Source organism: Chlorocebus sabaeus, chromosome 9 (assembly GCF_047675955.1).
Source record: "Chlorocebus sabaeus isolate Y175 chromosome 9, mChlSab1.0.hap1, whole genome shotgun sequence".
Classification (NCBI taxonomy): domain Eukaryota; kingdom Metazoa; phylum Chordata; class Mammalia; order Primates; family Cercopithecidae; genus Chlorocebus; species Chlorocebus sabaeus.
In genome coordinates, this window is record NC_132912.1 from 54,915,880 (window position 1) to 54,938,858 (window position 22,979).

General features: G+C 43.8%; 1 protein-coding gene across 5 annotated transcripts in view; it reads left to right on the forward strand.

The window, feature by feature from the left end:
* GRID1 (glutamate ionotropic receptor delta type subunit 1) overlaps positions 1-22,979 on the forward strand; it is a 798,312-nt gene that overhangs the window by 503,901 nt on the left and 271,432 nt on the right. For 4 of the 5 annotated variants that reach the window (XM_007962718.3, XM_038008970.2, XM_007962724.3 and 1 more), the window contains one exon: positions 10,763-10,933. The exons of the other annotated variant lie outside the window; for it this stretch is intronic. In XM_007962718.3, the coding sequence (XP_007960909.1) occupies positions 10,763-10,933 (171 nt within the window). The remainder of the gene's footprint in view (positions 1-10,762; positions 10,934-22,979) is intronic. 5 annotated transcript variants of the gene reach the window in all.

Genomic DNA, 22,979 nt, shown 5'->3' on the forward strand with positions numbered 1-22,979 from the left:
AATGTATTTATATACCACTTGATAACTTACTCCTCTTTTCCTTTCTTTTCTGCTTTCCTTAACTCTGTCATCCACATCCGTGCAGGTGACGAAGTAACACTGCAGATGTATTCAGTCATCTTTCTAGCTGGATGGTAGTCCGTCATATTCCATTACTTCCTCTATTCTTTCTTTTTCTGTTATGACATCAGAGGCCTGAATGAATGTGAGGAAGAAATAGCTAAATCTGACAGTTAGTGAAACTCTTGTGTCTCCAAATTATCCCATTGATATTATCATCATTTTTATTCTTCTCATAATTAGCAACAAAGAGCACTTGAGGAACCATTACTAGCCTCCGTATCAGTAATTCATCACCTTTTTGATTTGATTAAAGGCTTCTTTGAAAATCCAATATAGTCTATGGGCTTTCTCCACAGGAAAATGCACATATACTTGTATACTTTACACTTTTTGGAATGGCAAGTCCTCCGGAAACCAGCCATATAGCCTGGCTGAATACACATGTTCCTCTGAACAGGGGAAATCACATCTTACCCCCTTCCTTAGTGCATACTATAAAAAGGACAGTTTTGCTTCAAATCAGTGAATTAAGCGTGTGCCTTTTGGGAGAATGTGAGGATTGGCTTTTCTTTAGATTTCTAACTTTTCTTTGGTCTTAACGTTTTGCAAGTGAAGTAGAGATTTGCAGAGGTTTCTTAATAATTTATTTGACTCAAAATGCAGATTTTCTAAGATTCAATGTATTCTCAGTAGAGAATTAGAGACAGCGATTATTTTTATTATGTAGTGCATGAAGCAATTTCTCACATTTTAGTGTATTCACAGAAATCTTTTATTAAGTATGGTATAAGGCAATAAAAGAGTCTTTTTTCACTTTCTGATGACTGCCAAAAAGGATATGATGTTAACTTGAAACTCCATCCCTCATTTCTTCTCTACTTGTTTTTGTTGTTACAATATTCTGGTTATTAAATTGCAAATACTTCTCCCATTGAAAATGGAACTGCTCCATCAGTATTTTGCCATCGATCAATTCCAATTTCATCATCAGTTAATGCTCCAAATTCTAAATTTTACCTAGTTCTAAAGATGACCATTTGCAGCCACCTTAGCTTAAGTTACCATCATCTCTCACAGGGCTAGTCTCTTGAATGAGCAGTACTGATGAAATAGGATTTATGGGTGGAAACTATTAGATTGTAGGAGAGGAAGTAACAGAAATTTAGGGATATCTTTCAGGAGCAACACACAAAATAAGGTGGAATCTTCAGAATATTTACATTCTTTCAGTCACGATAGTGAGATTATTCAAGAATACCATTCAGATTTGGCCAAATGGAGGAGAGTGCACATGCCTCTCTTGGGCCCCTCAGAAATAGCCCTCTTTCTAATATTAATGACAAGAAACTTAAGAAAAGGCAGTCAAATGAAGCAAATATAAATTATAGCATAATAACTGAGGGTTAGTCAGTCACAAAGTCGAAACATATAGGGAGCTATTTGGGAGGCAGATGTGTGTCCCAGAAAATGAACAGGGTCATGAGCTAAAGAATTTAAATTCCATACAAAAGGTTTAGTAGTATGTCTTCATAGAAGAATAATTAGCCTGAATGACACTCACAAAAGGAAAAATGACCCAAAAAAGCCAGATATAATACATTTAAAAATACTTAAAAATAGAGTGCATCAAGAATAACATCTATGAAGGCCAAATATAAAGTGGCAATAGGAACTTTCAGCAATATGTGAGCTTCAAATTTAATTTTTGCCTTGCATGTATTTGCCCAACTGTGAAAACGCTGAGTTTTTTACTTATGACTGTGCAAGGAATAGGGCATATAAGATAAAGTCTAAGAACGAAACAAATGTGGAGCCTGGTAAGAGATTTCTATGTAAAGCTGGAAACTTCTATCTTCAGTGTAAGGATTAATGAGAAATGAGCACACTCTGCAGAAGGAGATGGCAAGGGAAATTTTCAGTCTTGACTGGAGTTGCATGGAGTGGGGAGGTTTCTTCAGAATTGCTAACTCCCACGCAGGTTTGTGATCCAAGTTTCCAGTATTTACGGTGTCTTTAAAAAGCTGAAAGGAAAACTTAATTTGTAGTGGTTATAGATTTGTAGTGGTTATAGATAACTAGTGCTCCTAGTTAGGTGGTTGAAGCAAGCATAAATAGTTTTTGAAGTAATGTGAATCAAAGGCTTCATAAGGAAGTTTTAAGGAAAATGAGATTACATTCATGATGGAAAAAAACAAGGAAGAAAGAGAGGGTAGGAGAGAGGGAGAGAGGGATGGAAGGGGAGAGAGAGAGACAGAAAGAGAGAAGGAAAAAAAGAAGTAAAGAAAAAAGTCACTATGAGTGAGAACCAGGAAACAATAAGGTACAGTTTAGTCAAACCTGAAATAATTTTATGTATTTAGAATAATCTGACATAGAATATTAAATAAGTGTGCTTAAATATGTTTCAAAAATAGAGACTGGAAAATATGAGCAAGGAATAAAAGGCATTTAAAAAGCAAAATGGAAAAGGAAATGAACAGAACATCAGAAAATTAAGAATCTAACAGTTGAAGTTAAAAATCTTAGAGGAGAGGTTGAACACCAAAGTGGATACATATGCAGAAAGAATTAGCGAACTGGAAAATATGAAGAAATTATTTAGAATGAAGCCTAGAGAAACAAAGAAATAGAAAATATGAAGGAGAAGGTAAGATACATGGAAGGTAGAATGAAAACATCCTACATGCTTTTGATTGGATTTCTAAAATGAAATATGAGACAATGGAGACGAAAAAATAATAAATGATGTTATGGCTTCTAATTCTCTAGAATTATTGAAAGAAACCAAACGCCATACTCAGGAATCCCAAGAATCAGAAACAGAATAAAAATTAGAAGTCCATATCTGGGTACAGCATAACATATTTCTGTAGAACACCAAAGACAAGCAAAACCTTAAAAAGCATCCAGACAGAAAAGTCATGTCATCTACAAGGCAATGACAGTTAAAATGATTCTTAATATCTGGATGTGGTGGGCTGAATAATGGACTCCAAAGACATCCAAGGCCTAATCCTAGAACTGCGAGTATTACCTTATATGGCAAAGGACATTTTGCAGATATGATGAAGTTAATGATCTCTTAAGATGGGGCGATTATCTCGGGTTATCTGTATAGGTCTTAAATGCAATCTCAGCATCCTTATAAGATGAAAGCAAAGGGAAGTTTGACTGTACAAAAGAAGAGGAGGTAATGCAATCATAGAGACAGAGCTTGGAGTGATGCAGCCACAAGCCAGGGAATGCTGATGGCCACCAGAAGCTGGAAGAAATGAGCAACATATTTCCCCCAGGGACTCCAAAGGAGGGCATCCTGGCCACCACCAAGATTTCAGCCCAGTGAAATGGATTTTGGTCTTTGGTCTCCAGAAATATGACAGAATAAAACTCTGTTATTCTGAGCCACTAAGTTTGTGATAATTTGTTAATGCAGCTGTGGAAAACTTATACACTAGACAGCAGTGGAAGCTAGAAGACAGTGTCGTATTACTTTCCATGTCTAAGAGAAAATAGTAGTCAACTTAGAATTATATCTTTCAAGAGTGAGATAAAAATAAAGGCATTTCCCAGTAAACAAAAACTGAGTTTATCACCAACAAACCCAAATTAAAGGAAATTCTCAATAATATACTTCAGGAGGAGGAAGATGATCCCAGATGTAAGGTTTGAGGTTTCTAAAAGAATGCCAATAAGCTAATGAATATTGGTTACATAGACAAATATTGGCTGTATCAAACAATAGAAAGAATGTGTAATAGGACGACATAAAGAAAGACTGAATTAAAATACTGGAGGTTTTTTTTTTTTTTTTTTTTTTTTTTGAGACGGAGTCTTGCTCTGTCGCCCGAGCTGGAGTGCGGTGGCCGGATCTCAGCTCACTGCAAGCTCCGCCTCCCAGGTTTACACCATTCTCCTGCCTCAGCCTCCCGAGTAGCTGGGACTACAGGCACCAGCCACCTCGCCCGGCTAGCTTTTTGTATTTTTTAGTAGAGACGGGGTTTCACCATGTTAGCCAGGATGGTCTCGAACTCCTGACCTCGTGATCCGCCCGTCTCAGCCTCCCAAAGTGCTGGGATTACAGGCTTGAGCCACCGCGCCCGGCCTAATACTGGAGGTTTTTAACGTGTTAGTTGGGATAATGGTGAGTGGAAGTAAACGTTAAAGAAGAGAGTAAGAATACTTATTAACTTCATTCTTTGTTAGATATGCATATTAAAATATCTAGAATAACCAATAAAAGATAACATAGAGAACATAACTGCCAAGGGAAGGTAAATAAGTGAAGATAGGAAACAAATCATTTTAAGGGGAAACAAGGAAGAAAGAGAAAACACCCAAATATATAATATAAATAATATGATAGAAAACAATCCAAATATATAAATAATCATAATCAGTAAAAGTGGATTGAGATTTCTACTAAAAATTCAAATATGGATGTAAAATATCTAGTATATTAGGTTTACAGGAATTCCAACTAAAATGAGAGACAGAGAAAGACTGATGGCAAAGAGATGGAAAAAGTTAGAGCAGGCAGATGCTAATCAAATAAAACTCGTGTAGCTATTTTAATATCAGACACAATAGATGATAAGGCAAGATGTATTACTAGAAATAGAATATCTATATGATGGTAACATTTAATTCAGCAAGATGCTATCTTTCTACACTGTGTGTAACTAATAAAAGAACCCGTCAGCCAGGCATGGTGGCTCACACCTGTAATCCCAGCGCTTTGGGAGTCCAAGGCGGGTGGATCACCTGAGGTCGGGAGTTCAAGACCAGCCTGACCAACATGGTGAAACCCTGTCTCTACTAAAAATACAAAAAACAAAACAAAACAAAACAAAACGCCAGGCATGGTGGCATGTTACTGTAGTCCGAGCTACTCAGGAGGCTGAGACAGGAGAATTGCTTGACGCTGGAAGGTGGAGGTTGCAGTGAGCCGAGATTGTGCTGTTGCACTCCAGCCTGGGAGACAGAATGAGACTCTGTCTCAAAATAAATAAATAAATACATAAAATAAAATAGCCCCAAAATATATTAAAAATAGCCAATATTCAAAGAGAAACACACAGATTTTTAATGGACCTAAAAATGACCATTGACACCAACAAGTGAACAGTGAATGCACATGAAATGTTCATATAATACAAACTGACCACACGGTAAGCTACAAAGCCAGCCTCTCTACAAAGAACCACGTTAGATGGGTTTGTAGTCTGATTCTAACAAACATTCCAGAATGCAGAGAAGGGATCTGTCATGGGTGACAAAGGCTTTGTATCTAGAATAAAAAAATGCAGTCCCACAAATTAACATGCAATAGAACCAACTCAGTGGAAATTGGACAAAAGCACAAATGCAGGAAAGGCAATACAAATGATTCATAAGTGCATAAGAGAGATTCAACCCTATTAAGAACTAGGGAAGTGAAAATAAAATTTAACAATGTTCCAACGTATGCTTACCAGACTGTCAAATATTAGGAAGTCATACAATATCAGGTGTAGGCAAGGATGTAGAGCAACAGAAACTCCCTTTACCACAAATGATTATAAATTTGTAAAACCACTTTACAAAAAGGAAAAATGAAAAAATAGCAAAATATGGAATATAAATAATATGACAGAAATCAATCCAAATATATAAATTTATTTTATACTTTACATATTTGCTGTTACCTAGTAAATTTGAGTGTGTTCCTATTTTCTAATCAAGGAATTTTAATTCTCGATATATATCCTAAAGAAATTCTTACTCAAGCACACCAAGACAATGCACAAGACAATGTACATGGAAACTTTGTAATAGCAAACAAACAAAACAATCAAATGGTAATCAACAATAGGGTGAATAAATTGCAGTATAGTCATACAATGTGATTGTGCACAGCTTCGAAAATGAAAAAACTAGAGCTTCACCTACCAGCGATGAATCAATCACTAATGCTTAATGTTCGACCAGTGGTTATTAAATGTTGGTGAGTATTGGAATTATCTGGAAAGCCCATGGGGTACCCAGAGATGTTTCTTGTTAAAGTGGGACAGGACTGGAGCTTTGTAATTTTGTTAAGTTCCCCAAGTGATACTGATACACAATGAAGTTTGAGAAACAACGTGTTAGAACACAATTGCAAGAGGCATGCACACTGTTTAGCTTACCCAAAGCTAAACAGAACAAAGGAGACTAAGCTGTATGTTACTTGGGTTACACGACACTAATCAGAGCATGGCAAAGGCTGCTTCTGTGAGGAGGAAGGAGTAAGCATTTGAGAAGGAGGCATCCAACCAAGATGTGGGTAATATTTTATTTCTTAGCTTGATGAAAGGTACACTGAAATCATTTTATTGTTCATATTTAATGTATGTAATGTTTGTACATAAGATATATTTCACAATATAAACTTAAAAAGTAATAAAATAAAAAAGGCTTACTTTGAGCCTGTGCACTCCAGTGAGCATCTGTGTATGATATGTTACTTTTGTTTGTGCTGCTGATGTACTGACTTCTAATAGTGTTGTATATACATTGTCTTGCTGCTTCTGCTCATTGGCTGCACTACTGGAGGGAATGTTTGCCCAGGACAAAGGGAAAGTTTGTTTTCCAAGAAGCCACTTGGATTGCCCTCTGCACACTTAAGAAGGTCCCGAGGTCAGGGTGTCTCACAGTAGTACAGAGTGACCTGATGTGTGCAGCCAGGAAGTACAGTCTGGTGTGTGCAGCCTGACATCAGTGAGCAGGGAGTGGTTGCTTCCCTACACTCACCCCTGTGGCACTCAAGGGACCCAGGAGGACCAACAGGACAGGAGCAGGGCCTGGCATGAAACTGCTAGAACTGACTGATCACAGAGGTTTGCGACTGAGGCAAGGAGAAAACTGACCTTTTTAATTGCCCCCCAAGGAAGTGGGGAAGCTGCTTCTGTGGCTTCTTAGATTCTGATTGCAGATATCTCTGGATTGTACAGTAAGAATAGTCCCACAAGTGCAAGGAGGTGGGTGGGAGTACATTGGCAGCCAGCATACATGCTCTGACCCAGAGCACATGGATGAGAACTGGGTTAGGGGAAACAGGAAGTTCTGCAAGGTACCTGCAGAGACCCTCACTGTGAGGAAGGCATATGGCAGCTAATGGATTGGAAAGGGAGCCTTCAAGAATTCCCGGGTGGGTAGAATGGAAAAGAAACAGTACAGACTAGGGCAGCTGGGGGCAGGGGCTGAGCCCACTTGATATTGTGGCTGCCCTTGGCCCATTTAGCCAGTCACTCCAGGTGCTGCCCAAGGTTGCCAGGGAAAGTGATGGTTGTGCTTACAGAAAGGGACTGTGCAACTTTGTAAGTCAGCTCCACTACAGATTTCCAAGGTCCTGCTTGGGGTGTGGTGTGGTAGGGAGAGCTCAGTACTGCCGATTCTCCCTCCAGAAAGTTGAGGAAGCAGGAGAAGTTTAATCAAAGGACTTCTAGGAAAATGGCCTGTTATTCCTACAGTGCCCTCTGCCATCAAGACAATGTGGGAAAAACGAAAGGCATGAGACACATTCAATCCCTCTTGGAGGTGTACTGGCCCTGATTCCCCCTTTTCTGCATAATCTAAATTAGGGTCTTCATGACCTCATGCTTTTTCTAGATAAAAATTCCCTCCCCAAGTCCTTTATATTCCATCTTCAAGGTAAAACTAACTAATCTACTCATTGCTTTTTCTTGTATTCCTACTTCGTGTTCGATTATAATGTGATTTCTCTCATTCTGTATCCTGTGTTCGGGGCAGGGCCTTGGTCACCAAGGCAGCTAAGAGCAGAGCTGAGCATGCACATCCAGGCTCAGCTGTGCTCTCTGCTCCCCTCCCTGAAGCCCAGCTGTGTTCTAGGCCCATTCCATCTGGTAGTCCTGAGATATGGACATTGTCAATTTCCCCACCTTTGACTGACTGTTGGTTCCAATCTAATAAAATCATCTTTCCTTGAACAGACTTTTTCTGAACTACAGTTTAGTAGTTTAAGCCCAAATCCAATATGTAATAGCATTTTAGTTCTTTTGAAATCCCTGTAATTCAGTATATTTAGGAACCATTAATTATCCTAAAAGGATACAAACCTTAATTTTTTACTTTCTCCCAGATCCAGCATGCGGTTTCAACTGACCAGGCTTCACACACATATCAGCTTCTTAAGACAGCTCCTGAAATACATTGTTTACCATCTTACCCTTAAATATATTATGTTCTTGTTTAAATGATTTTGAAACCCTCATTACTAATTCCTAACCTTATTAGCTTCCTTTTTACCATCATATTGTCTCAAAGTTAGAATGTATCACGTGCAAGGAGAAAGATTTAAGACCTATTTCAAAATGTAGCTATTTGTAGATAAAATTTTGTCTGGTAATTTACCACTGGTTTAGTCCCTTCTTAGAAAGAGTGAACCAGAGCCCTCTCTTCCACCACTGAAATTGTTGGCTTATACAGGCTGTCCCTGACTTAGAATGATTTGACTTACAATTTTTTGACTTTACAATGGTGTCAAAGTGATACACATTTAGTAGAATGCCCAGTTTAGTACCCATAAAACCATTCTGTTTTTCACATTCAGTACAGCATTCAAGAAATTCTGTGTGAGATATTCAACACTTTATTATAAAATGGGCTTTCTGTTGGGTGACTTTACCTGACTGTAGGCTAATGCAAGCATTCTGAGCAAGGCTAAGCTGCAATGTTCGTCGGCTAGGGGGATTAAATGCATTTTTGATTTACAATATTTTCAACGTATGATGGGTTTGTCAGGATATAAGCCCATCTTAAGTGGAGGAGCATCTATATGTGTTAGTTTCCATTTTTGTTGTAATTCCCATGTTGCACCTAGCTACAGAGATGGGTGCTCTCTTCTCTGCTCTCTCCTCCAGTTTTGTTCCTCTCTAATCCTCTCTCCCTACTGCAGTCAGAGGTTTTAAAAACTGTACATCTATGGCTTGTTTGAGGCCAGATCCTTTCAAGGGCTCCTTGTCTCCCTTAGTATGGGCATTTTGTGGGGTGTCCTGACTCGCTGTTCTCCCATCTGACCCTGAATGGGGCTCTAGCCCTGCCTCTGACCACTCTTCCTTCTGCCTCACAAGCATTCCCTGCTGGGGGGCGGTCTCTCTGTCCCTCCTCAGGTTGCCTAGGGCTTTAGCATTTAACACTCCTTGCTGCCTCTACCCTCTACCTGGAACAGGGAGCTATTGGCAGCTCCCTCCACCTTCCTTACACAGCAACCCCAGCTCCTCAACTGCAACCCTGCCCTGCCTACCAGCGGCACTTTGGCTAACAGGTTCTTCCTCCAGAACTTGTTAGCCAGAAACAAAATCTGTATTAGTCAGGGTTCTCTAGAGGGGTAAGAGTAATAGGCTAGAAGTATATATGAAAGGGAGTTTATTAAGGAGTATTGGCTCACACGATCACAAGGTGAAGTTCCACAATAGGCTGTCTGCAAGCTGAGAAGCCAGTCTGAGTCCCAAAACCTCAAAAGTAGGGAAGCCACAGTACAGCCTTCAGCCTGTGGCCAAAGGCCTGAGAGCCCCTAGAAAATCACTGGTGTAAGTACAAGAGTCCAAAAGCTGAAGAACTTGGAGTCTGATGTTCAAAGGCAGGAAGCATCCAGCACGGGAGAAAGATGGAGGTTGGAAGACTTAGCAAGTCTGCTCTTTCCAGCTTCTTCTGCCTGCTTTATTCTAGCCATGCTGGCAGCTGATTAGATGTTGCCCACTCAGATTGAGAACGGGTCTGCCTCTCCCAGACCACTGACTCAAATGTTAAAATCCTTTGGCAACATCCTCACAGACACACGCAGGAACAATACTTTGCATCCTTCAATCCGATCAAGTTGATACTCAATATTAACCATCACAAGTCCACCCCTTGTCAGATTCCTCAATGGAAGCCCTGTTGTGGAAAGAGCCCCTGTGGTCTCCTCCCCTTGCTGTTTCTATGCTCCACAGTGGATCATACCAGGATGGGATGTTGTGAGCCTAAATGAGTTAATGTGAGCAGAGGGTTTTGTGTAGTCAATATGGACAGCGCATAGATTTCCTTAGCCCTGGAACTCGGCATATTCCATCCTAGGATGTCCATGAGATTTATGGGACAGGATAGGGCCTGATTTGTTCCTGGCTGTATCCACAGTGCTTAGTACAGAACAAACTTCAGAGATGTAGGTAGATTTTGTGGAATGATTAGTGAATAAATGAATGGATATATCCTCAAAATTCATATGTAAATATTTCGTAAAATGAATGTAATTCTAGAAGAATTCAGGGAAACTCATTGTATATTGATCAACTATGGCAGAGAAACCCAGCTTTCCCTGTCAGAATCAGGTAGGTGACTTCCAAAAGGAAAGTTAACCTTTCTCTCTTGCTAATGTCTACCATGACCTTTGACAGCATTGGTTCCTAAAAGCTTCACACCTGTGGAAACCAGTGCTTCAGTGGTTTAGCCTCAAACATCTTTTTCTGGCCTTCAGGGAAAATGTTGACTAATCTTGTTTGCCCCTAAAGGATAGCAAGTATTATTTGTGAATAAGCAACTAATGAACTGTGTGACCTGGGCCCAATCCCTTGCCTTCTTTGGCATCAGTTTTTCAGGCTGCTGGCCTAGACACCTCCTGATAGGTCTCTTGCAGAGATAGTTCATGAGTGGATGGTAAGCATGGGCCTGGTTATTTTTCTAGGAAATCAGTGACCCGGAGATCTTGGATCTGGTCCATAGTGCCCTTGGAAGGATGACCGTGGTCCGGCAAATCTTTCCGTCTGCAAAGGACAATCAGAAATGCATGAGGAACAACCACCGCATCTCCTCCCTGCTCTGCGACCCCCAGGAAGGCTACCTCCAGATGCTGCAGGTCAGTGCTCAGCCTCTTCTCCCCAGTGCCCTCCACCAAGAGTCTCACCCACACCCTTGGCCAAGGGAGACGTGTGGGGGCCTCCTGTTGCCACCAACTTCAATTACTAGCTCTGTCATTTGTTGAAATTGAAACCGGTCGACTGGGCAGTGTCTCTGAGCAGTACTAGCAGGCAATTATGCCTGTTGTCAGCAGACAGGGCTTATTGGCTCACTGGGTGTCTCTGGTATTTAAAAGTCCATGCATAGAGGGTAAAAAGATTCCTGTCTCTTATGTCTCTGTGGTGACTGCTTTGTGGGAATGTGTTTGTCTGGCAGGGCTGGGGATGGAGTCTTCTTTGGGAAGTGATCATTTTGAACCTGTTTTAGGCTCTTCTTAATACAGACGTGACCCTTGCAAAGCAAATTGGGACTATCCCAACACATAGGTTGAGTGCTGAGGCTTGGGTCACCCAGGACACTGCTGGATGCCCAGCTGAGCAGGGAGGGGCAGGACAGCAGGACCATGACATGGAACCCCACGCACATGGTTCCTTCCAAGGCCAGAGGTACCAAGTGTTTCTGGTCATTCCTTCAACCCTAAGTATGTGCAATTGGCACTAGCTTGTCTTGGGCCTTGGAATATGATGGAGAGCTATGTGCCTGGTGTAAGAGGTGGTTTCTCTCTGGGTGTTTGGGAGCAACAGGGAAGCAGTGTGGAGAGTACCCACTGGCAGCCTCAAATCCACTTCTAGGTTAGGAATGTGGTGACTCAGAAAACTTTCACTGATGTTTAGTGAGAGCCACAGGACAGAAGGAAATTTCTTCCAGTTAGGTTTGTGGAAATTGCCCAGAAGTTTGTACATGTGATATACTTTCCACTCAGCATTTGAAACTAGTTCTGCCATCTTTACCCAGCCAGGCATGAGGGGTAGAAATCAGGGTTTCCGAACAGAGATGGCTGTACCTGCCACCTGAATATCAGCCCCACCCCATAACATTTTGTTCTCACCGTATCAGGGGCCACATATTTTGTAGAAGGGAATTATTGGAATCTTGAGTGGGGTGTGGACATGTGTCAAATTTGCCAAAGGAATGAATCTACTCTATAATCTCACATGTAGGGAGAAAAAGGAAACATGCCTCAATGATGGTAGGCATGATAAATGTGTTCTTGGTTGAGGTGGAAACACAGCACACATTGATTTTAGCTGGAATAATCCCCATTCCACCAGTGTCCTCTGCTCCAGGTAGCCCACCAGAGTGTCTGGGGTCTTTCTAAGGTGGTAGAGGGGTGGCGAAGAGAGTGGACCCAAGGCCCCTGCAGCACTCATGGACTCAAGAGCCTGGGCACCCGAGTCAGAGTGAAAGGCCCTGGTGCAAGAGTTTACGTTGAGGTGCTGCTGGTTTATTCTGCCTTCCTCTATGTGGAGTCTGGAAGAAATGGTGAAGGCCAAGTAAGTTCCTTTCACTGTGCCTCTGTAGTCATCACTCCCAGCCTCCATGTGGATGGAAATGGCCTTAGACAATGGGGCTCAGGGAGCGTGTGCCCATTCCCACCTAGTGCACCGGGAGAGGGGAATCCCTTTGCTCTCTGTGGGGCCAGAGCCTGTGAAGGTCTCACTCTCTGCAGGGTCTTTCTAGCTTCTCTCTCCCTTGAAGGGCTTCCTCCCTCCAAATACATGGCACCCTTGCCTCATATGCCCTAAATCATTCTCTGGGTCTTAGTTAAACTGCGCTCAGTCTCCTTGAGGAACAAAGATGGGGCCACTTTCCATGGCATAGAAGTGTCTGCAAAGGTTGGAGCAGGGGAAAGAGGAAAGTGCTTATTGTTGGGGCCTGTGATGCCTCCTTTTGCTGTGGGTGAAAGGCGTAGGTGGGCCCTTTGGTTGCATATCAGACACATTGGATACAAAAAGTCTTTTCACTGGAGTAGAGAGAAAGAGAGACCGAGGGGTTCAAAAGGGAATCTATCTGAGGGCCTACTTAAATGACACGTGCCCATGGAGAGGAGAAACAAAAGCGCAGCTCCCAGATATGTGACCGAACATCATCAAATGAGGTAAATGCAGTGTCAGACCCAGGAACACCTCCCTCTGTTCCTGCTGAGACCCAGGCACTGCATAAAGAGCAAAGCTTAAGTGCAACACTACAGGAATCTTGTAGTAATAGAAGCAACAGTAAAAGAGGAATCAAATCACCTGGGTTCAAATCCTGGTAACTCTAGTTACTAGCCAATTATTTCATTATTATTATTTGTTTATCATTCCGTGCCTCAGGTCCCTCCTCTCTAAATTGAGGTTTAGAGTATTACCCCCGCCCCCCAGAGCCATAATAAAAATTAAATGGGAGAACATACGGAAAGCATTCAGTTCAGAGCTGAGCTATTAGCAGTACAGGTTGAGTATCTCTAATCTGAAAATCCAAAATCTGAAATACTCTGAAATCTGAAATTTTTGAGTGCCAAAATGACACTAAAAAAATGTTCATTGGGGCATTTCAGATTTTGCATTTTTGGATTAAGGATGCTCAACTGTAATTGGAATATAATGCAAATATTTCAAAATCTGAAAAAAAAATCCCAAATAAAAACACTTCTGGTCCTAAGCATTTAAGATACTGGATACTTAACCTATTATCATCATTACTGAGGGTGTAGACAAGTACATTTAGGGTTTCCATGGAAAAGCTGAACATAGCCTCCTTTTTTTTTGGTGTGATTTAGTCTACCTATCTCCAAAGTGTGCTTTTTAAAGATATCACTGCAGGTGGGAGGGCAGCTTCTATCTTTCCAGCCCCTTATCACAGGTTTTGTGTACCACTTATTGTCCACATCTCTCCCATGGGTACTGAATCATAGCTTCCTTGCTTGGGAGTTGAGAGGCTATGTCTTTTAGACTCATGTAGCTCTTTATACAAGACCACAAGACCCTGCTCATTGAAGACCCTCGATAAGGAATTAAAGGATGAATCTATTAAGAATGCAGGTCTCAATACAAGTTAAACTGACTCTAGATGCCTCTTTATATATATGTGTGTGTGTGTGTGTGTGTGTGTGTGTGTATATATATATGTGTGTGTGTGTGTGTATATATATATATGTAAAACACTTTATTAAAGGAATCTCTGTCTCCATTTGTTGCATCTGCTTCCTTGTGAGGCGGTATCATGAGAGGAAAATGTGGATTTATTTACTCATCCTGCCCAATAACTACTTGGGTATCTTGTAGATTCATCTCATTTACAAGCCATTCCCTTCCAGTTTCCTCCATAGCTATTACCACTTCTTTCTTTCTTAATGACAGTGTCGAAGGCAAACTAATTTCTACTAGCCTCTAGCTGTGAGATTTATCGAAAAGACTCTAACATGTTTAGAACAACTAACTCAAGGAAAAAAAAAAACATTTATGTCATGGATTATTAACTTTGTCTTGATGAAATTAGTGAAGATCCTTTTGGAAATGGAGCTCTCCAGTCCATCTTTAGTCCCCTCTGCCAAATGGCTACTCTTGGGAAGATCATTCTGGTTTAGAAGTTTCTTGGAGGACCAAGAAGCACAGGGAATTTTTGTAATAGCATCCATCCCTTGGCTTCTCTATTGAGCTGGCCTCAGAAACTCTGTCATCCTCTATGAGGCCTGTGGTCAGGGCTTTCTGTGCTCTAAAGCCAACCAAGGACTATTATAGCAAATCAATTTGGTTCCTATTTAGCAGAACAAAAGACCCTTGGAAGAAAAATACCTAAATCTGTGACCCCTAGTGCTCCAAATGCATGCCTTTGCCAGCGTGCAGCACCGTTGTTTATTTTTCCCACAAAGCACTGTCTTATTTGTGTGTTTCTCATTCTTGTTTCCTTGATAAGTCAGTTTAGGACTTGTCTGACTCAGCTAGTAATAAAAGTGATAACCAGTCCCTCGGAACTCTGAGACTTTGCTAAGATTTCACGGACATCTTTGCTCAAAGGAGAATCTGTAACGTACTCTGTCTCTGGAACTGTTCTGCCCTGTGACATCAGGGCTGCAATTGAAGTAAGAGGCGTATTATCACATAGCCATCCCCGCGTTTATATTCAAATGTGTTTCTAAGGGGTGACAGGCAAATGATATAAACTGTGTTGTGTGGTCACTGTGGACCCAGATCCCTAAATTAAGCTTTGGGGGCTAACGTGATATTACCATAAAATGGTCACTCAGGTTGAAATTTATCTTCTTTGTGTATTTAAAAATTGTCGAATGGCTTGATGGAATTGTTCTTCCTCTGTGCTGCACACAATCTATTAGAGGATTTCAACCCCTCTCCCTCTAACATCCCTTTTTTTTAGGGCTTTCTGTACTCTTCCATGGCTAAAAGGTTTTTGTCAACCTGTTGGTAGAAGCCTGCCCTCTGGAGCTTCACCGAGCCTCCACATACCAGCTACCTTGGATTTCATGTCACTTTCAAAGGTTTACTTAGCCCTAAAGACCCATATGGGAGCATTTAACTCAGAGAGTGGGGAAGGCTTTGTCGGAGACAATTGCACAGGTGTTCTCCTTGGGTGCAACCGGCTGCTGTTCTGACTGCAGGTGGCCATGCGTGCATTTGGAGCCCAGAAAACCTTGGGTGTGGACAGATAGCCCTCTTCACTCTTCACACCATCCCCTCAGATTCAGCAGTGAGCAGAGCTCCCTGCATCCCCCGTGCCCTGTGTTACCATCTGCTTCCTCCTGAGGCTTGGCTGTGGTGCCCTATCCCAGGACAGCTGGACTGGCAGCAGTTTGGCAGAAAGACTTCACCTGGCATGGATTTCTCAAGCTGTGACATCTGTGTGTCAACTTGTCCTCCCCGCTGGACCCTCTGTTAGCTGCTTGTCTAACTTTGCTGGCCAACCACAACCTGTCTGAGGATTTGGTCAGAGGTCAGTTCCTACTGTTTGCCTCTGTGATGTCTCCCTGAACAGTCCACTTTGCTTGATTAATGACAGAGGGAAGAGAAAACTAGGCTCTTTAAAAGCCTGGAGGAAATGCAGCCTTTCTTAATGAAAACATTTCCCACACTTCCAGCTTTGGTGTTAGGAGGATAACGGTCTGGTTCTGACCCTGGCCTGCGATTCATCTTCCTTCACCTCCAAGGATGATTTTTACCTTGATAATGCGGATGCACAACAATTCCCTGGGCCCCAGAGCATAACAAATACTAGGCTGGAATACCCCCAGATTTACTACAGAGAAGGTATGTGCTGCTGCCAGGAAGGCAGACGGTCTGGCCATCCAGCAGACACACTCTCCTGTCTTCCAGGGGCCTCTCCCTTCCCCACTGATGGGAGCAAAGGTCTTAGCTGGATCATCCTGGGAGCCTGCAGCACTCCTGAGGACCTCAACACACTTCATGGGGGACTTACATGCTCATTATCTTTGGTCCTGATCCTGCTTCCAGGGATTCAATAACAGACCAGAACACCTGGGCTTCCAATGTGCATGCCTCCACCCTGCCCAGTGCTTGCCCAGGTGGAAAGTCAGTGCCTTCCTGGTTTCAACAAGACAATAAATTCCCTTCTGCACAAGATATCCACTGTGGTCTGAATGTTTGTATCCCTCCAAAATTTCTATTTCAAAACCTCATCCCCCAGGTGACAGTATTAGGAGGTGGGATCTTGGGAGGTGATGAGGGTGGAGCCCTCATAAATGGGATTTGTGCCCTTATAAGGGGCTGCAGAGACCAGAGTTCTCTTCTTCCACTCTGCCAGGACAAGATGAGAAGGCATCACCTATAAGCCAAAAAGCACATCCTCACTAGACACAGAATCTGTAGGCACCTTGATCTTGTACTTGCCAGGCTTCAGAACGGTAAGAAGTTAAGTTTCTATTGCTTATAAGCCACCCAGTCTGTGGTTTTTTGTGGCAGTGGCCTGAGTGGACGAAGTCAGCCTTCACATCTCCTCGGGAGCCTCAGAGCCAGTGTTACACATGGTGGGATGTTGGATGGGGCATTTGCATTGTAACTGCTCAAGCAGGATTCAGCCTTCGAAGCCCTTCCCCTCTGGGGAATGTGCAGTGTTTCTGAGCACTGCTCCCCTGCCCCCAGTGCTCCATCCATTTCCTCCCTCTGGATCTTGATTCCTTATTTTCTCATGAAGATCAATTTAACAGTCTTACTGGTGGCCTTTGCTCCTGCTGACACAAGGTATTTTCCTAAATAAAGTATAGTTACTGATGTAATAGAAATTCTGGTAATAAATTTTTTAAAAATCTATTTTTCCATCATTGGTCCTCAGTTAACTTCTTGTGACTCATCTCTAATTATCCAGCAGCCAAGAGTGTCCACCTGGGTCTCTCAAGAGCTGCAAGCCCCCAACAAGAGCTCACGGCTGAGTTCTCTCCTGCTTCCCAGAGACGCCTCCTACCTTTCCTGTTATCTTTCTGAGGACCCATCTCCTGCTTGAGTAACTGATGTTGGAAATTCATACCTTGCCAGGATCCTGCCATCTCAGGGAAATGCATAGCCTGAGATTCTGGTGGGAGATGGCCGGTTCCACATTTATTCACACAGAGCTCCCGTCTCTTTCCCCAGCAGCCTCTATCCACCACCACTTGTCTTCTAAGAAGAGGCATCTTCTTTGCAAATGCCTTGACATCTCTTTAACTTCGTGTTTCTAAGAACATGTTTAGAACTCTTATTCAACTTTCAGTAATTCCATAAATACCCATTTATGCATTTGTTATGCATTTCTTCTTATGTTAGACCTTTCACAAATGTTTCCTCCTAATTCTCATAAACCCCTCAAAATTGGGAATTTTAATTTCCACGTTGTAGCATGTTCTGATTAGGGAAACTGGCATGTGCACAGGCCCAGAGGCCTGAGAGAGCAGGGCAAGGGGTGAGAGGCAAGAAGTTGCGAAGTAACTTGGAGGGGACAACAGCGACTGGGACTTTGCCCTTGGTGATGTGATGTGGAAGATGTGTATCTGAGAAAGGCAACTCTATGCAGTGTGGAAAGGGAGGATCTGAGACTGGAGACAGGTTAACCAGTGGTTACCATCTCCCTAGGGAAAAATAAGGGCACCTGAACTTCACCCCTAAAATGGGAGGTGACCATTGAGTGAGGACATCTGGAGGCTTCCCCAGGACTGAAACCCCTGAGCTGGGCAGAGGGTAGAGTGCAGAGCACCTGCCTTCCATGGATGCTGGACTGCAGCTGGCCTTTGTTCCAGCCATACCCTGCCTGCCTTCCCCACCTCCCCTGCACACCTTGCTGATCTCATTGCAGAATCCACTGTGCCAAAGGCTCCTGTGGCTGAGCCAGCCTTGCTGTGTGAATGTCTGGCTTTTGACTGCAGCGGGCCATACTGTCTCCCTCTCAGGAACCAGAGTCAGGGTATTATAAAGCTTTCCCCTCCACCCCTTGCCATGCAACCCACCCTCTCTGAGCCTTCCTGTGTTGGTACCTTTAATGAAACATCCTAGGGGCAGAGAAGTGGCCTTTCCCTTAAAGGGCTGCCCTGCAACACCTCAGATCATGTAGCCCTGAAAGGTACGGCTCAGACCCTGGGGGCTGTGGCAGCTGTGGCTGTGCTGCTGGGACCTGGAGGAGGCCAGCGACATGTACACAGGTGCTCAGGCGAGCAGATTTCAGGTGGGACTGGGATTAATATTCAATGCTGATTCTTGCTTAATCTCTGACCCTCAAGCCTATAGGAGTCAGACATGTTCCCTTCGTGCCTTTGGAAGGCTTTAGGGACCAAGAAGGGACTTTGTGGGAGAGGATGAGTGGTGTTGGAGGATACAAATTCATTTTCTTAGTAGTTCCCATGTTCTGCATCTAGACTCGTGCTGACCCCAGCTTCTGCGGACATCCTTGGAGGAGCTCTCAGCTCATACATATTGAAATCAGGAAGCTGCTTAGATATTTTATTTGCCTCTTCTATTCCTTTCTGTCTCTGCTCCCTCTGAAAATGAAGATGTGTGCAAAGATCTTAGAATAGTACTTGGCACACAGGGGTACTACCATCTGCATTCCACAGGTGGGTAAATCAGGGCTGCCACATTGTACCTCTCCAGGGGCCCAGATCACACTGTATTTTATTGTTATAAAGGTAAGTCTCAGAGTGTTCAACAGCTTGTTCAACATCACTCAGCAAATGGATGCTAATGGAGATCTACTTCACTTGTTCAGTCAACATTTATTGAGTGCTTGCTGTATCCAGGCACTAGTGTAGAGACCTGGGGTCCAGCTGTGAGCAAAGCGGTCCAGGTTGGGATGAATCCAAAGCTGTTGCTGATCCTATTAGACCACTTGCCTAAGCTGCAACCCTAGTGTGAGAGTCGTACTATATGGTAATTAGTGAAAGAGGAACTTACTGTAAATCTCTGGGGTGGCTAAATGAAACCATCCAGTCCCTCTTCCAGCTCTCTCCTCACTTATAATAGAGCCCACGGGCTCCCAGGAAGGCCTCAAGCCCTTTTCCTGGCTTCTGTCTGGCCTTGATTTCACTCCCTCTAGCATCTCTGACCTGGTTGTAGGTATTTTGCTTTGCTGCCAGGTCTCTCCTCTGCCATGCCTGTGGCCTTGGCACTTTGACCTGTCTTTTGCTTCTCAAATTTACTCTTACCTGGAATGCTTTTTTGGTTCCTGGAACTTTATGCTGCAGTGTTCCTAGGACACCCAGAGCCCTGGGCTCCTGCTTGCATGGGAATGAGGGTTTAAATAGTAACAGCATCTGCTTGCTTGCCTTACCTTTGCTGATGGACTCTGTGCTATGCCTAATCTAAAATATGAGGGAGTGAGGCAAGGACTTCTTCAAGCCAGGCCTCATTCTCTGCACCTGTGGTCTGTGGCTCCAGCCTGGGCTGTTGGCCCCTGGTGGTCAATGACGAGTGAGCATCCATGCATCTGGAAGCCTCTCTCCTTCCAGACTTCCTTCTCAGGGGCTTGACATGACCAACCCTGATACTGGTATCCAGTTATCTTCCCTGAGGAAAGGCTTCTTTTATGTTTATCAGGCTCTGGAGAGGGCCCCAAGTTTAAACTGCCTTTCTACTATCTACTTGTGATTTTTTTAATCCAAAAATCCCTTCTCAGAATCGGTTGTGAGGTTAGGGCCTTTCCTACCCTCTGCATTGCTACCAGTGAACTGTCAGCTAAAGTCAGTTTGCACAAAGTAGGTTGCCTCCGTGAGGGTGCTGAGGTTGGAGTGCAGATGGGGGAGCCACAGATTATTACTGAAGTGTTAGATTATGCCCATGTCAGGGAGAGACAACATCTTACCAGGGAACAGTTAGGAGTAACTGGAGTAGATGGAAACAGCTCCTTGGGAAGATCAAGATGTTTTGAGGAGGTTTTAGACAAGAACAAATTGCTGTTTGAAAAAAGGAGGCTCTCTCCAAAGTCAAAGTTGGAGGGATAAAATCTCTTTTATCTGCGATTCATTTTCTATAATTTCTCTTTTTTGTAAAACATGGTTAGTGTATGCCTTCTGAGAAGATCCATCCATCCATCCATCCATCCATCCATCCATCCATCCATCCATCCGTCCATCCGTCCATCCGTCCATCTGTCCATCCGTCCATCCGTCCATCCATCACTCCATCCATCCATCCATCCATCCATCCATCACTTTATCCATCCATCCATCTGCTCATACATCTACACACTCATCTACCCTTCCGTTTGTACATACATATGTCTACCATGTGTTCAGCATGAAACATACATTAAGTACCAGCTATGTGCTTTGATTGGTGCTGAGTTCTAGAGATAGTACTTAAAGAGCTCAAAGTTTGCTGAGGTAAACACATTTATGAGCTGACAACATATGTAATGGAAGAGGGTACATCCAGGGTGATATGTGGGCAGTGGGAAGGCCTGCCTATCTGTGCCTGAAAAAGTGCATTGCTCAAGCCTGTTCCTGTGAACTGGGATGTATTTGCCCTTCCAAGCAGACATACTTGTGGAAGGACTGAGGGCTTCCTTTGGCCTTTCTGAGTCATGTCCTGCTTTTTCCTCTTTTTTCAAGACCTCTCTGCATTCATATGTTTGTTGAGTACCTTGATTCATTGTGAATAGAAGTGCTGAAGTGAAAGGGAGATTCCACTGGGTTCTGGCCAGAGCCACAGATGAGCTGGTGCTGTAGATTCTGCCCTGATGTGTAAGTGTGTGGATGGATAGGGGTAGGGGTCAAAGAGACCTAGCTGGTTAAATAGCAGCAGCTATGAGTGGGTGACTGGTAGACCCATGAATGTCTTGAGAAAAGAAATCTTCACATCATTAAGGATTCTCAGCTTCAAGTTATTCTTTTGGGTAAAGAAAAAAAAAAAAAAGAAAAAAAAAAAACCCAAAACAACAAAGCAATTCTAAGTGGCTTATATTCCTTATAACAACATCTTCATCATGGGTTTGTTTTCCAGAGGGAAGGAAGATTTAAAACACATGCAGTGGTGGGGGCTCCTGAGGGCTGGGGAGTTGCCAGCAACAAAGAGTGAATTAGTCCTGCTCATTGAGGAAATGCTCCTCTAGGCCTCAATTGGCTGAAGGCACAGTTCTGTCATGGTGTTCTGTGTGCGGTGGGGGGTGAGCTCCCGGTGGGTGGTGGTACTTAGTTTTCCCCCTGCTGTCAAGTAAGCTCCTGTGTGCTGCAGGCCCCTGAAGAGGATCAGCCCAGGCCCTGACCTTCTGCTCCCCCTCAGTTCAAGGCTCTGGTTTCAGCACACTCTTGACACCTCTGCAACATCTGGCCATCGTCCACGTACCTATCACACCTACAGCATGCAGAGACCCTGGGCGTGCAGCCCATGGTGGTCAGAGCTGGGTGACAGGACAGTGACAGACAGGACAGAGCTCTTCAGCAATGGTCTGTGCACAAGGACACCTACAGGGGTGGCAGTCAGCTCTGCCTGGATGTGACATGCTGGGAATGGCCCTTGAGGACTGGACAGGCATAACGGGGCAGATGTTTGTGATGCCTTGCACCTCCTATTGGCTCCTCTCAGACTTCAGCTTCAGTTGCTGGAGAGTTCCTGCCACCTAAGTTCTGATCTAAAGTTCTGCTTTTGGAGCACCTGGACTAAGAAACATGAGGAAGTAAATTGCAGACAGAGAACAAGGCACAGAGGTGTTGTAGTACGGGGACATATTGAGGAGGGTGGGAGTGAGGCTGCGGGAGGAAGGGTTCTTTTTGCAGCCCAAGGAGCCTATTTGATCTTCGCAGGAGTCCTGTGAGGCTGACATGATCTCCTATTTTTATCTGGTGATTTTGTTTTTCTAAAATATTTTTAGCAGACGACTTGCTGCTTAGGCATTCAGAGAATGGTCCCCTTGACCCACTTTGGCTGAGGGTTGTTTGTGCAACAGTTATCAGTGGGGGGCCACAAACCTGACTGAGGGTGGATGCTACCTCGCCCTCACCCCCTTCCCTTCTCCTACTCCTCTCCTTTGTGCTCCAATGTCCCCGTGGAGGGCTGGGGTGGTGTGAAGGTAACATCTGAGAATAATGCTGTGCTTCTCTCCCATTGGGCTCCCGCTGGGCCCCTGGGAGGGCGGGTTCCATCTTCCAGCTCCTCCACATCCAGATCGGGGTCTGTAGCCACACTCAGGAGGCTGAGCCTGGCCTGCCCACCCTGGACCCCACACATGGGTTGGGCTCCGATGCTGTAGTGTTGTTCTTCACACTGCTACCCTAGATTCTCACTCATAGCCTTGCTCTCCAGAGCTCTGAGACAGGCATGTGTCTCCTCTACCACTGAGCTCACATCAGACAACTAAGCAGAAGGGTGGTCCTCAGATGGGCACAGTTGCAAATCCCAAATGTGTTCCCTGGGTGGCAGTGGCTCCACTGCACAGCAGGTACCAGAATCCTCATCTCTTGTTACCACCGTCCTCGCTGTTACCTCGTCACTCAGGCCACCATTCACGCTAGGCCCATCCAGTGACCAGAGAGGTCTTTCTGAGGCCCAGGTCTGATCTCCAGCTTCCTGTATACAGACCCAACAATGGTGTCCTTCCCCCTACAGTCACCTGTGTTGCTATTCCTCCCTAGCAAGTCCCTAAGTCTTTGCAGGGCTCAATCCCTGCTTCTCTCTTGATCCTGCTCCCTCTGT